Source organism: Sporobolomyces salmoneus (genome assembly GCF_050403485.1).
Source record: "Sporobolomyces salmoneus JCM6883 DNA, S_salmoneus_JCM6883_v1_ctg63, whole genome shotgun sequence".
Classification (NCBI taxonomy): Eukaryota; Fungi; Basidiomycota; class Microbotryomycetes; order Sporidiobolales; family Sporidiobolaceae; genus Sporobolomyces; species Sporobolomyces salmoneus.
Genome location: NW_027481100.1, coordinates 1 through 13,017, shown reverse-complemented (window position 1 = coordinate 13,017; position 13,017 = coordinate 1). Strand labels below are relative to the sequence as shown.

The window sequence follows — 13,017 nt, the reverse complement described above, 5'->3', positions numbered from 1 at the left end:
ACGACCGTCTCATCTCTCGATTCTCTTCTTTCCCTCTTCCCACTCGCTCCGATGGCTCCCGCCCCTCTGACACCCGAGCAAGAGACTCAAGTCGCTTATTTCGAATCATGCGGTCTCTCGAACACTCGCTCGAGTGAAGCCGTTCGATCCAAATACGCTTCATCGGCCCTGAAACTGTTTCAACAAACTCAACTCGATCAACGACCCCTCGATGATAAACTTGGAGCATTGTGCTTGCAAGTAGCGAAAGATGGGAATGCGTTGGATGATCAGGCAAAGGGTTACATCGTCGATAAGATTCATAAGGGAGATTTGGCCAAATCGGATCAAGTAGCAGGTATGGCAGGGCAGGTTCATACTACTCAGTCGAGACCCGACGTTGACGTAGTACCCAACTTGTCGTAGCTGCGATCAAATACCTTGCTTCGAAATCGGCTCCCTACGATGAAGCTGAATTTGACAAAACTTGCGGAGTCGGTAAGCTCTCCCTCCCTCCCTTCTTTCATGACCTCCAGACCACTCACGTTTCACCCCTCTGCACCACTCATCTTCCCTCAGGCTTCACCATCACCCCTTCGGCACTTCTCTCCCTCGTCTCCTCCTACGTCAAAACGAACCTCGCTTCAATTTCCCCTACAAACTGGTCCGGAATCGGTAAAACTCTCGGTCAAATGAAACTCGACGACGGGTTGAGGTGGGTTCAACCGTTGGAATTGAAAGCGACGGTCGAGAAAGTTTACGAGGAGACCTTTGGATCGAAGGAAGAAGCGTTGAAGAAGGAGAAGGAGAAACAAGCTGCTGCCAAGAAGGTGGGTGTAGCGTTTTGTCTGTCAATCCTCAGTCAGTCAACGCTGACTACGCTCTATGTGCAACGATCAATAGGACGCGAAATCGAAATCTACCGCAGCCTCCTCTTCTTCCCCTGTTGCCGCACCTTCAGGCGCAGCCGCTTCTCCCGACGACATGTTCGCCACCGGATGGTTATCTCGCCTACACAAGCCGGGAGGAAACGAGCAAGTGATTCCCGAACGAATGAAGGAGCATTTGGAGGCGACGAAAGGGAAAGTGTTCACCAGGTTCCCGCCTGAACCGAATGGATTCCTTCATGTGAGTCACCATAAGGCTTTCTACCTCTCGCTCATGACCGGTCGAAAGTGCAGATGAACTGATCCAAAACCTGCGCGCGCTTCTAGATCGGTCACTCGAAAGCGATCGCGGTCAATTTCGGATACGCGAAATACCATCAAGGACACTGTTACCTCCGATATGACGACACGAACCCTGAAGCGGAGGAGCAAATCTACTTCGACAAGATTCTGGAAAACATTCGATGGTTGGGATACGAACCCTACCAGATTACTCATTCGAGTGACCATTTCCAGGAGTTGTACGAGTTGGCGAGACTGTTGATCAAGAAAGGATTGGCTTACACTTCGAACGATACCGGTAAGAACCTCGCTCTCTTCAGTCATTCAATTTCTGAAATAACTGAAATCTTGTCGTGTTCTTAGCTGAGGAGATCAACGCTCAACGAGGAGGACCCACCCACGGACCTCGATTCGAATCGAAAGATCGCAACAAGCCCATCGCTCAATCCCTCTCTGAATTCGAAGATATGAAGAATGGGAAATATCAACCTGGAGAAATGACGCTTCGAATGAAACAAGACATCATCAATAGTTCGAACCCTACGATGTGGGATATTATCGCGTATAGGGTATTGGGGAAAGAACATCACAGGACGGGCAAAGAATGGTGTATTTATCCGACTTATGATTTCACACATTGTCTTTGCGATTCGTTCGAAAACATCTCGTACGTTCTTCCTGCTCTTCTTCGCTCTTCTTGAATGAATGACTGATAGAAGATGGCATTTCGTACAGTCACTCGTTATGTACGACTGAGTTCATCGGAGCTCGAACCGCTTACGAATGGTTGTGCGACGCGTTGGAAGTTTACAAACCTCGTCAATCGGAGTACGGAAGGTTGACACTCGAAGGTGCGATCACGAGCAAACGAAAGTTGTTGAAGTTGGTGAAAGAGGGTCACGTAGATGGATGGGACGATCCTCGGTAAGTCATCTGAGCTTCAACATCGTGTTTACGGTGATTGATCCTGAGCGACGTACGATAGTCTATACACTCTCGTAGCTCTCAAACGACGAGGTGTCCCTCCAGCAGCGATCATTTCGTTCGTCTCGAACCTTGGAGTTTCGACTTCCCCTTCGCTCGTCCAACTCTCCCGATTCGAACAAACCGTTCGTCAACACCTCGAAATGTCCACTCCTCGACTCATGCTCATCGTCGACCCGGTCAAAGTCACGATCGAAAACCTCCCCGAGGACTTCTACCTCGACATCGAGAAACCTCTTCATCCGAAAGATCCTTCGATGGGTTCGAACAAGGTTCCCTTCACGAAACACCTCTTCATCGATCGAGACGATTTCAGGACCGAATCGGACAAGAACTTCTTCCGACTTTGTCCCGGAGCGACCGTCGGTTTACTCAACACTCCTAAACCGATCACTTACGTCTCTCACACCGTCAACGAACAAACCGGACAAGTCGACCACATCGTTTGTAAATACGAACACGATGCCGCTTCGAACTTCAAACCGAAAGGATGGATTCACTGGATCGCTCAACACGAACCTTCGAAATCTCCCGTTCAAATCTCGGAGACGAGAATGTTCTCTCGATTGTTCAAATCGGATAACCCGGCGACGTTGGGAGACAAGTACCTCGAAGATCTCGATCCGAAATCGAAGGAGGTCGTTAAAGGAGCGATGGTCGAAACTGGAGTTTGGCAAGTTATCGAACAATCTCTCAAACGAGCCCAAGAGGTCGTTCGATTAAGGAAGGCGGAGTCGGAGAAGAACGGAACGGAGGCACCTCCGAGTGTCGATGGGTTGGAAGTCGTCAGGTTCCAAGCGAGTCGAGTCGCTTATTTCTGTTTGGACCTTGATTCGAAGGTGACCGAGGGAAAGAACGAGGGAGACTTGGTACTCAACTTGATCACTGGGTTGAAGGAGGACAAGACAAAGGTTGCGGGAGCGAAGAAGTGAGAAGATAGACGATAGATTGTTTCAGCATGTTTCTCTTTTCTTTTTGTTCCTGTCTCTTTTTGCGGTCCGGATAGATTCCCTTGGAACGATCGAGTAGTATAGCAAGGTTAGGTTAGGTAGTCTCAGTCCAACATCGGAATTGCAGAAAGAGGAGAGCAAACAAGAAATGGAAGCTATTAAAACGAAGGAAGAAAATGGAAGAAAACCGAAAGGAATGTACTGAATCAAGATTGACAGTGATCAACTAAGTATTGAGTGGATAGTAACGGGGAGAGGTGTCTCGGCGAGGAAAGCCGAGTTGAGATCGAATGAGAATTCGAGGGGAGTGAAAGACGAGGGGGGTTGAGGTGTCCTGGTTCTCTTCTGACGATAGAAGAGGCCGGGAGGACAGTGTTCACAGCGGACTGTGAGAGGGAAGTCGGTTCGATTGAACCTCCTCATCGAAAAAGTCGAAACAGCGAGAGTTGAGAGAGTTCTAGCCATTGACGAGAGCGATTTCGAGTACTTTCTTGAGTTCCTTCTCGTCCGTCGCATCGAGCTGACGAGCTCTCGCCTTCAACCTCAAGTTCCTGTCGAACGTAACCAAGACGACTTGAGCCGTTTCGACGGGAACTTTCTTCCTCTCCGCGACCGCTCGAGGGTTGACGAGCGCGAGTCTCGAGGTGAAATGATCCTTCTGCCACGCGGCAGCTCGGAGAATAACGTCGTCCATGTTGCGAGCATACTCGTGGGAGAAGAGAGGGTCGTCCGAATCCGGAGAGGGAGAAGCGAAATCGATCGATTCGTTACGGATCGCGAGATCTTTGAGGTAGTTGCCACGACTCGTTTGGATCTTGAGGTATCGAGAGTGAGTGCGGACGGCTTGTTCGAGGTATTCAATGACTTCTCCGGCGGCAATCCCGAGAGGAGTTGCGTTGTGTCGGAGTCCATCGAGCTCGGTAACGACTGCGAAGGGTAGAGAAAGATTAGCATACGGTAGAGCAAGAGATTAAGAGTAGAGCGCTCACCAGCAAGAGGTACAACGATGGTCCAGCAAGCGGCTTCGACCAATTCGGAAAAGAGTTTGATCGAAGTGAGAAGAATGTTCGTGTCGAAGACGAGGACAGTGAAGCCAGGGAAGACCTTCGGAAGTGATGCAGTTTTCGCTGAGATCTTGCGAGAACCCTTGCGAGAAGACGAGTTCGTTCCTTGAGAAGCGCGAGCCGATTTGATGACGGATTTGAGTTGACGACGACGAGCCTGAGTGAATGAGCGATAGCGTGTAAGCAAGTGAAGGACAAAAGTCAGAGAAGCAATCAGCGTACCTTGAGTTCCTTGACGGCGGGAGAATCATTCTCATCCTCGTCGTCTTCATCGTCACTCTCCGCCTCGTCACTCTCGACCTCGTCGTCTCCAGCGATTCCTCGATCCTTCAAGCTCAACTGACTCAATCTCTCTGCTTCCTTCGCATCTTCGTCCTCTTTCCTCCATCGATCAATCTTGACTTTGAGCGGACCGCTGATTCTGAACCTTGGTTCGTCGCCTCGAACGTTCGAATCATAATCGAATCCAGGGACGTTTCGGACCAACCACGCCGCCGTGATCGCCAATCTCCTCCAACGAGCTTCACCGAGAACGAGTGCAGTAGCCGATCCATCTTCGTCTCCGATCGATTCTCCTTCCTCCTCGAGAGCGGTAAGATCGAATTTGAGAGCGTCCATCTCACTTTCGACTCTCATCGTCGTTCCATCGACACCTTCAATCGGAGGTGGAAGCATCGAGTCCAAAGGTCCTCCTCCTCCTCCTGATCTCGGTCCTTTCTTTCTATCCGTTCTCCAATAGCCTCTACCGAAGAGTTGTCGACCAGCCCATTCCATTCCTCGAATGCACCAATCCTCCGGTAAAGGAGTTCCTCTCGAACTCATCAATTTCGAAGGCGTATCAAGTCGAATTTCGAGTGTAGGAGGTAACAAGTTGAAGAATTCGACGAGACTTTCCCATGGGACGGAACGTTCGACGTGTTTGAACGCTTCGGGGTGGAACGAGAGGTGCGAGAGGAAAGTGAGGACGAGGGTGAGGTAAGGATTCGCAACGGCGGAATTACCGATTCGTCGAACTGGATCAGAGAGGGAGAAATCGAGGAGTTGGAAAGAGAGTCGTTGAGCGAGCTTGAAAGGGAGGGGATCGTCGTCGACTGAGGTAGGAGCGGAAGGGGCGAGCTGTTTGACGACGTCGGAATCAGGTACGGCGAGAGGTTCGGCATCGTCCGAGGGAGCTTGTTGTTGACGAGCAGAATTAAGCATAATAGCTTGAGGTGCGACCTTGTTCTTGTTCGAAGCTGCCCCTCCTCCTCCTCCTCGATTCGGATGTTGACGAGAATGATGATTCGACGAGTGTTTCTCGTTCGGTTCTTTCGTCGTGAGTTTCTTGATGATTCCATCTTCAGCTCCGTATTGTAGCATCGAGGCGATATTGACGACTGCGAGCATGAACCATTCCCGATCTCCATACAACGTCGATTCCGAAGAACCGTGACTCTCCATTCCTTTCTCCAACGCCCAACCTTCCTCTTGCAAGCGTTCGACGAAGCGACCGAGACAATCGTCGAAGTCGTCGAGGGAGATCTTGGTGAAGAGCATGCCGTGTAAATGAACGAAGAGTTCGGATTTGCCGACTTCGGGAAGAGTTCGACGAGATTGATGTTCTTGATCGAAGAGAGGGAGAATCGATTCTCGAGCCGAAAGGTAAGGATGAGCGGCTGTCAGACTGTGGGGGAGCGTCATCCTCGTCAGTTTCTGCTTAGTCGTTCAGCGAAGACGTAGGAAAAAGCTCACCTTTTCGCGTAATGATACAATCCCCTCAACTCGTCCCGTTCCCCTTTACTCAATAACGCCAAATGATGTTGCAACCTTCCTGTACCCGGGGTCTCCGCAACTCCTTGAGCGTACCAATCCCTCGCCATTTCTCTCCAAGTTTCTTGTTCCTCGAGATCCCAATCGTTCAACGCGGCTTGTCCGATCGAAGCGGCGTCTTCTCGACGAAGAGGAGTCTCATTCAACTGTTGTTGTTGAGAGGCGAGTGCAGTCGAGGTGAGGTTCTGTTGTAGTTGAGATTCTCGTTGTTGTTGAGCGGCGGAAACTCTCGAAGCGAGACCTGCCACCGCCATTCGATACCTCGCCAAATCTCCGAGTTGTTCGATCCATGCCGCTCTGAAAACTGCGACGGTAGGATCTTCGAACAGTTGCGAATAATGACCGTAGGCGTATTGAATGAATTCGATCAAGTGTTCGAGAACGTTCGCAGAGGGAGAACCTGAATCCGTAGTCGCTGAGTCGGAGGAAAATTGAGGAGTCGAGAAGGGAGCGGCGAGAACTGCGTGTCGCATTCGTTCGAGAAGTTGATGGAATGCGACTTGCCAGAGTCGAGTCGGAATGTTGTATTTCTGAGGGAGAGCATGGTAGGAAGCAGGAAGTCGTGGATCGAGAGAGAGTTGGAGGAAAGAGTAGTGAGCGTCGGCGAGTCTGCAAAGGTCGAGAACAGGCAAGCATTCGTCAACTCAACTGAAAACCCCGAAACCTCGCTAAGAAAGGAGGAGGTAAAACTCACTGTTTGTGACCGTTTGCCAATCTGACCCAATACTCGTCATCGTGTTTCGCTGAACTATTCTTCGCCGCCCCATGTAACCTGACCCCTTTCCCGACGTTTTGTTCATCGTCTTCTCGATCTTTCGCGACCATCGCCGCTCGATGTTCGTCCTGCAACTTCTTCTCGAGATCCATCACTTCACGGTAAGCTCGCTTGAGATTCGCGAGTGCCGGATCGTTCGCCGTGAGCCGACCCGAGTTTGTAGTATTGATTGAAACGGAATCGTCGGCTTCTGCACCTCCTCCTCCTGCGCCAACGACGTCCGAGTTTCCGGAATAGACTGAATTGAAGGAATGAATCGACATGCCCGCGACAGAACGAGTATCAGCCGTGACGGTCGAGTTGTTGCGTTTCGGTTGAGGAAGCGGTAAACTGTTCGAGCTGTTGAATCTCGTCGGATCGTCCCTCCTCGGATCGAACAACTGTCTCCTGCTCGCACCCGCGTCTCCGTTATCTCCTTGTTCATCGAACCCATCTCCTTCTCTCCTTCTTCTACTCTTTTTCCCTCCTCCTCCTCCCGAAGAACTCTTTGTACGCCCACTGAAATCCGTTTCGACCGATTCCAATGACTCTTTACTTTCCTTCACTTGCTTCCTACCCAGATCGAGAGGCGCAACCGGTTCTCGCTTTGATCGAGGTCGTCGAACCGTTCCATCTTCCCTCAATTCTCGTTCCCTTCTCCTTTCCGGTCCATTCCCGTTCCCATTCGATCCTGCGTGAGGTTGACGAGCAGTCGATACCGATGCCGTTGCTGACACTGACGAGGAAGGAGGAGCATCTGGATCGAAGAGAGCCGGAGTCGAACTTGAAGCGGTCGAAGGTTTGTGGTTGTTCCCTCGATCGAACTCTGCGTCGTACCTCGGTTTATCGTACACTCTCTGTAATTGCGCTGCGTGTCTACCGACTCCTCCTCCGTTCGAAGGGAACCTCTGACGGGGCGGGTGCTGCGAAGAAGTTGGAAGGGTCGGGGAACGAGGAGGGAATCCACTAGAGACGGGAGGAGGTAACGAAGTCGTAGAGGTAGCGTATGGGTAGTTTCTCGAGGCTACCGTAGTCGTAGGGGACAAGGGAGGTTGTTCGAGGGAAAGGAGGGAAGGGTTACTCGATAATCTCGTTGAAGAGACTCCCGAAGGAGGTCGAGTGGTTCTCCTGATTGCTGGCTGTTGTTGCTGCTGCGCCGGGGTACCTCTAGAAGGGGATTGATTCTGATTGCGGAGGGAAGATCTCCATCCTCTGATTACCGATTCAGCTGGAGTTGGTTGAAGTCGCTGAGTTGATGAGGGGGCTTGAGGTGTTACGGTAGAGCTAGTCGTAGTTGAGTCATCTGCCATTCGAGTTGAAGAGATCGAGAAGGAAGGAGAGCAAGGAGTTAGTCGAGTGATCGAACCCGGTTCGACTGGCTGTAACAACATCCACCGGCTCCCGCTGTGAGCTGGTCGTAGGATCCACTGTCGAGTGTGGTATGTGTTTGGGGCAAGCAGGACCGATCCCGAGTAAAGACGTTATTCGAGTCTTCGCAGCAGTCTCTAAAGTTTCGCAGTTTCACTTCCCTGCGATTTCAGGTGGGTATTCTTCGCAAGTTCGCACCTAAGGTGAACACTGCGCTATACCATCTAGAGAGACTCAGCGCACTGCGGGTCGAGTTTTCCTTCTCGTGGACCTCCTAGGGGTTGATAAAGCTCGAGCCTTGAGGAGTGAGCTTGGCGAGGACCCCCCTCTTCATTGAGCGCAAAGGCTCAAGGCTCAAGGTTCCTCTCTTCCTCGTTCCACTCACTCCAACCATGTCGCAAGAAGGGGAGGTCCCCAAAGACTTCAAAGCTTCTCTCGATGAAGTGAAGCGCAACATTCGCGGAATCTGCGATGCCGTCGCCATCTTTGGAAAATTCGAGCAATCTCAGGCTCGCAAGTGGGCGAAGTCGATGTACTCGACATTCTCCCTGGAGGACTACTCGAAGGCCTACACGCAAGTCTTACCCCCGAGTCACCCATTCGCGGCTGGTTACCTGAGCATGCGGGTCAGGTTCATACTCCACAACGTCAGGTCGACTATTTCTTACCCGGTACGACAACTCCTGTCGAACAAGCTGTGAGACTCGCGTGCTGACCTCCAAGAATGAACATCGCAGCTTTCGGACTGTTTGGATTCTCCGGCCTCGCTCCTCTCGGATAGTCTTTCCGACAAACCGCAGCGATTGGATTGGATACAACGCTTACTCAATGTCCTTAAAGCCATTCCGTCCGGCAGCCAATACGGTTGGCTTGGCCGCGCAATGAAGAGTTGGAAGGCACGCGTCGGGAGCGAATTCGGGTTGAATAGGCCGTCTCGCACCGGTCTCGGCTCTTGGAGGCCGTCTACTGGTGTCAACCCTGAACTTACGGATAGGATCAAGTCGGAGGAGGATGTCGACTGGCTTGCGGCAAAATTGAGCGCTCTCAAAAAGTTGCGATGGTCGAGAGAAGTAGTGAGCTCTTGCGAGTTGTTACCTCTCGGGTCTGAAGCTGACGTCGACTGTGATCGATAGCCCAAATCGGAGAGAGGAGCTGATCAAGATGGGCATTCACTACTCCCTCCAAATCTTCGTCAATACGAGCCGGAATCTTTACTCCAACACCTCGAACAGGCTCGCGCCGAAGGCCACACTTCGAGTGGCTCCGGATCTCAGCACACCCTCGTCGTCCGTGGCGGTCCCCCTCAGATGTCGCTTCGTAAGAGGCAGCTCTATCAGATCGCGCCTTGTGACCAGTCTTCCTTTTGAAGTCCCCTTTCATCACACTTCTCTATCTCGTCTCCTTCACTCTGTTATTCACCTTTCCCTTTCACTCTCATGCCTCACTTGTTATTGCCCGATTCTGACTGCTTGAGAGCATCGTTGTAAAAGCAGTCGCGAGAGAGCGAGAGCGGCGGAAAGAACGAAGGAGAATGAGCGGAGAGTCTTCGAGAACAGCGGCATTGCGTTTCCTGACGTGGAACAAAACCCAGGATGGCAAGAGGAGAGACGGAAGAGAGGAGAGACTCACATTGAGGATTCTGAGCCGGGTAGGACCCAAAAAAGTCATTTTTCGTGGGCACTGCTCTCTCGGGCTCAGAGTCAAGTAGAACAGACTTACTTAGCAATGAATGACGATTGAAAGGTATAGCGACGGTTCGAAGCGGGTCTCAACTTTGATATGTGCGCGAAGCAGAAGGAAGAACAGCCCGGAGCGAGTAGAACCAAGCGAGAAACGCTGAGCAGGACAAGATGGAATGAAGCTATTATGCGATATGCCCTGATCGGAAGCGCTTCCATCGTGCTGCGTTTACTGCCGTGGGGTCCGCAGAGCGAGTCGATGGAGTCTGACACCTCGTCTCCCGTTCGTTCGGGCGGGAATATGTAGACTTCGAAACGGAAAGATTCTGAATAAGGATCGATCCTTTCTTGCACGTACAAAGAGAAGACTCACCAGGCGCAGTACATCCTCGAAGGCCCTGAGTACCTGTACAGATTGACCAAGGGTTGACGAGAGATGAAAAGTTTCGATCCATCTCTTCACCATTCTCCCATTTCCTAGGACGGGGTTGAGATAGATACGATAGAGGCGAATCGTGTAGAGCGTCCTGTTGACTCTCGAGAGCAAGGCAAGGTCCCTCTGAGCGTTGAAGACGCGAGTGTTGGATGAAATCGAATCTGGCGAGAAAGGCGCGTTTGAGCAGGCGAACACGGAGACGAGAGGTTGCCAGGCTTACCTGCTATCATCCTGAGCAACTCCACTGGTAGTCTATCCATCTTGAGGCGAGTGGAGTGAAGAGTAGAAGTTCAAGCTTGCGAGCAAAGGTTACTCTCCCACAAACCCTCTCGCCAAACTGCGCTCGGCAACGATAGAATATTAGACTGCTCTATCATGCTCCGGCTCTTGCACTGCACGCTCCCGAGATCCAGGTTTTCACACGAAAGGGTTTCATCAGTTTGTGAGTTTTCAAGTTCGTGTTCTCTTTCTGCAAGACGCACGAGCTTCGGCTGACAGGCAGAGATATATGATAGGTCTCTAGCCATGCTAAGCGCTCTCGATACTTCCGAAAGAAGCGAAACTTGATCGAGTTCGAACTCTTTACGATCCTCAATACGATGACGCCCACCGCCCGACTCTTCTGCACGATGGAGCGAGACCAATGACGAGACCAGTACTCAGGGATAATAGGGTCGTCGCTGGGGGAGATTGAGGTGCGGTCAGGGGATCCGCTGAACTCTGGAGTTTTCGTTTCCAAATGTCGGTGAGTGAACTCCTTGTCTTCCTTGGCTCGAGCTGAGCGGTGACAGCACCTTTCACGTCCAGATCTAAGTATCTTCACGATGACAAAGCGAACCGGCGAGTCGTCGCGAAGATCGCTCGTCAGTCCCAAGTGGATGAAAACGCCTCGTTCCTCCTCCTCCCATCCTCGAAGGGAGCCCGCTACTGCAAGGTCCGGAAGAGGAACCGGTAGACTATTGGTCAACAGTGCAGCTGCAATGGAAGGAGAGTCTCGCAAGACGTAACAACGAAACGAGGTTCGTGATTCCTGTTTTGCTCGTTTTCGCGCTCCTTTCAAGCCCGATGATTCTCGCTCTGACGTCTTGTCCCGCTCTCAGATACGTTTGATATGACCGCATTCGAGCGAGCATTCGAGCGAGGGCGCAAACGAGACATGGAGGAAAGAGCGAAAGATAGTTTGAGAGAAAGGGACATCAATCTTCAACCCTCGTCTCTTTCCCCTTCCGAAGCTCCGTTCTGTCTCGCTCTCACGTCTTGTAAGAGAGCGAGAAGACGCGCACCCGACGATAGTTGTCTCGCCGCTCTACGTCGAAATGGAGAGGGCAGAGCAACTTTCGAAGTGATCTCCGGTCGAACATCTTTCGCTCTCCTTCTCTTGGCTCTCGAGTTCGATTCAAGCTCGCGAGCGAATGACTTTCCGAATCTCCTCCTCTCTTCATTTCTTCTCTCTCTTCTCTCCTCACTTTGCTTCCTCTCCCCCTCCTTTCGCACTCTCCTCGACCTCGACAACTTCGACCTCCTTCGACCATGCTCTCCTCGATCGTCGTTTCACTCCTCGCTCTCACTCCTCTCGCTCTCGCGACTCCTTCTCCCGCTCCTCCTTCGTCGTCGGACAACACTCTCGTCGAGAAACGTTCATTCGGTCACGGATTCGGATACGGAGGTTGTCAGTCTCTCCCTCTCTCTTCCTCCCTCTCTCGTGATCGCCTATGAAGAGCTGACCATGTCAAAACCACCTTGCTCAGTCGGAGGACGTCGTCGAATCGCTGCTGCTCGTTTCCGTGCGAACAAGAACAAAGCTCTCATCGCCGCCGAACGCAAGAACCGCCTCAACCTCGATCGCAACACGGCACTCGCAGCGAAGAACTACCGAGAGGCCAACTTTGCCGCCGCGAAAGATCGTAAATTCGACACGGCTCGATTCAACAAGGCCAAGCTCGCTGCTCTCGCGAGGGAAGCCGCACTCAGGAAGAACGTTCGACTTGGAGGAGGAATCTGGAAACGTCAATTCGATGAAGCTGGAGAATCTGGAGGTCTCGATATCGGTGAGCTCAAACACTTCCCCCTCTCTCTTTCTTTTCTCTCTCTCATCGAAGGCTGCCTCTCTTTTCGTCGTTCTCCAGGTTCGGATGATTCGATCGACTCTCCCGACTCTATCGATTCCGACTCTTCTTCCTCTCCTTTGATCGACTCTGACGCCGACGCCGATGCCGACAACTTTGACGAATCTCCTTCTTCTCCCGATTCCTCTCTCGCTTCCCCTTCTTCTGCTTCCTCTTCGCCGAACGCTGTTGAAGGAGGAGGACTCGACTCTGATGCCGCTGTCGATCAAGACGGTCTCGGATTCGGAGGAGGATTCGGAGGTCTCTACGGAGGAGGACTCTCGGGAGGTTTCCTAGGAGGAGGAGGAGGATTCGGCGGAATCGGAGGAATCGACATCCTCGACAACAACGAAGGCAACTCGAACGAGAACGACGTCGGTCCCTCGTCGATCGGAGACAATTCGTACGCCGCTGCTTCTCCCGATTTCGATCAATTCGACGCCGAAGACGTTCCTCAAGAATCAAACTCGATTGATGCCGATGCTGGATCGTCTCTCATGAAACGATCTTTCGGTCACGGAGGAATCGGATACGGAGGCTGTAAGTCTCACTCTTGTTCTCTCTCTCTTCTCACCCCAAGTCAGTGACTGACTCCCTTCTCTCTCTCTCTTGCCAGTCCCCCGATTCCGCAAGAACACTCGACTCCGCAACGCCAAGATCCTCAAACTCGTCGCTCTCGAAAACGCTCGTCGTCGCAAAGCGCTCAACCGTGCTCGAGTC

General features: G+C 51.9%; 4 protein-coding genes across 4 annotated transcripts; 3 read left to right on the top strand and 1 right to left on the bottom strand.

Moving 5' to 3' along the window:
- Positions 1-51: 51 nt before the first annotated feature.
- Positions 52-3,064, top strand: GLN4 (glutamine--tRNA ligase; the record flags this gene model as incomplete). Its single annotated transcript, XM_076634528.1, has 8 exons — positions 52-337; positions 406-477; positions 559-809; positions 883-1,107; positions 1,194-1,446; positions 1,512-1,815; positions 1,884-2,072; positions 2,134-3,064. The coding sequence occupies 8 exons, from the start codon at positions 52-54 to the stop codon at positions 3,062-3,064; spliced, it is 2,511 nt and encodes an 836-aa protein (XP_076485467.1).
- Positions 3,065-3,539: 475 nt separating this feature from the next.
- On the bottom strand, positions 3,540-8,019 carry JCM6883_000484 (uncharacterized protein; the record flags this gene model as incomplete). The annotated part of the gene is made up of 5 exons (XM_076634527.1): positions 3,540-4,009; positions 4,072-4,303; positions 4,369-5,809; positions 5,878-6,564; positions 6,650-8,019. The coding sequence occupies 5 exons, from the start codon at positions 8,017-8,019 to the stop codon at positions 3,540-3,542; spliced, it is 4,200 nt and encodes a 1,399-aa protein (XP_076485466.1).
- A 450-nt stretch (positions 8,020-8,469) lies between these two features.
- JCM6883_000483 (uncharacterized protein) lies at positions 8,470-9,444 on the top strand (the record flags this gene model as incomplete). The annotated part of the gene is made up of 3 exons (XM_076634526.1): positions 8,470-8,748; positions 8,815-9,150; positions 9,211-9,444. 3 exons carry the CDS (start codon positions 8,470-8,472, stop codon positions 9,442-9,444), a joined length of 849 nt encoding a protein of 282 aa, XP_076485465.1.
- A 2,278-nt stretch (positions 9,445-11,722) lies between these two features.
- JCM6883_000482 (uncharacterized protein) lies at positions 11,723-13,017 on the top strand (the record flags this gene model as incomplete). The annotated part of the gene is made up of 4 exons (XM_076634525.1): positions 11,723-11,861; positions 11,941-12,240; positions 12,319-12,837; positions 12,914-13,017. Coding segments are annotated over 4 exons (1,062 nt in total), but the record flags the coding sequence as incomplete, so codon positions are not given.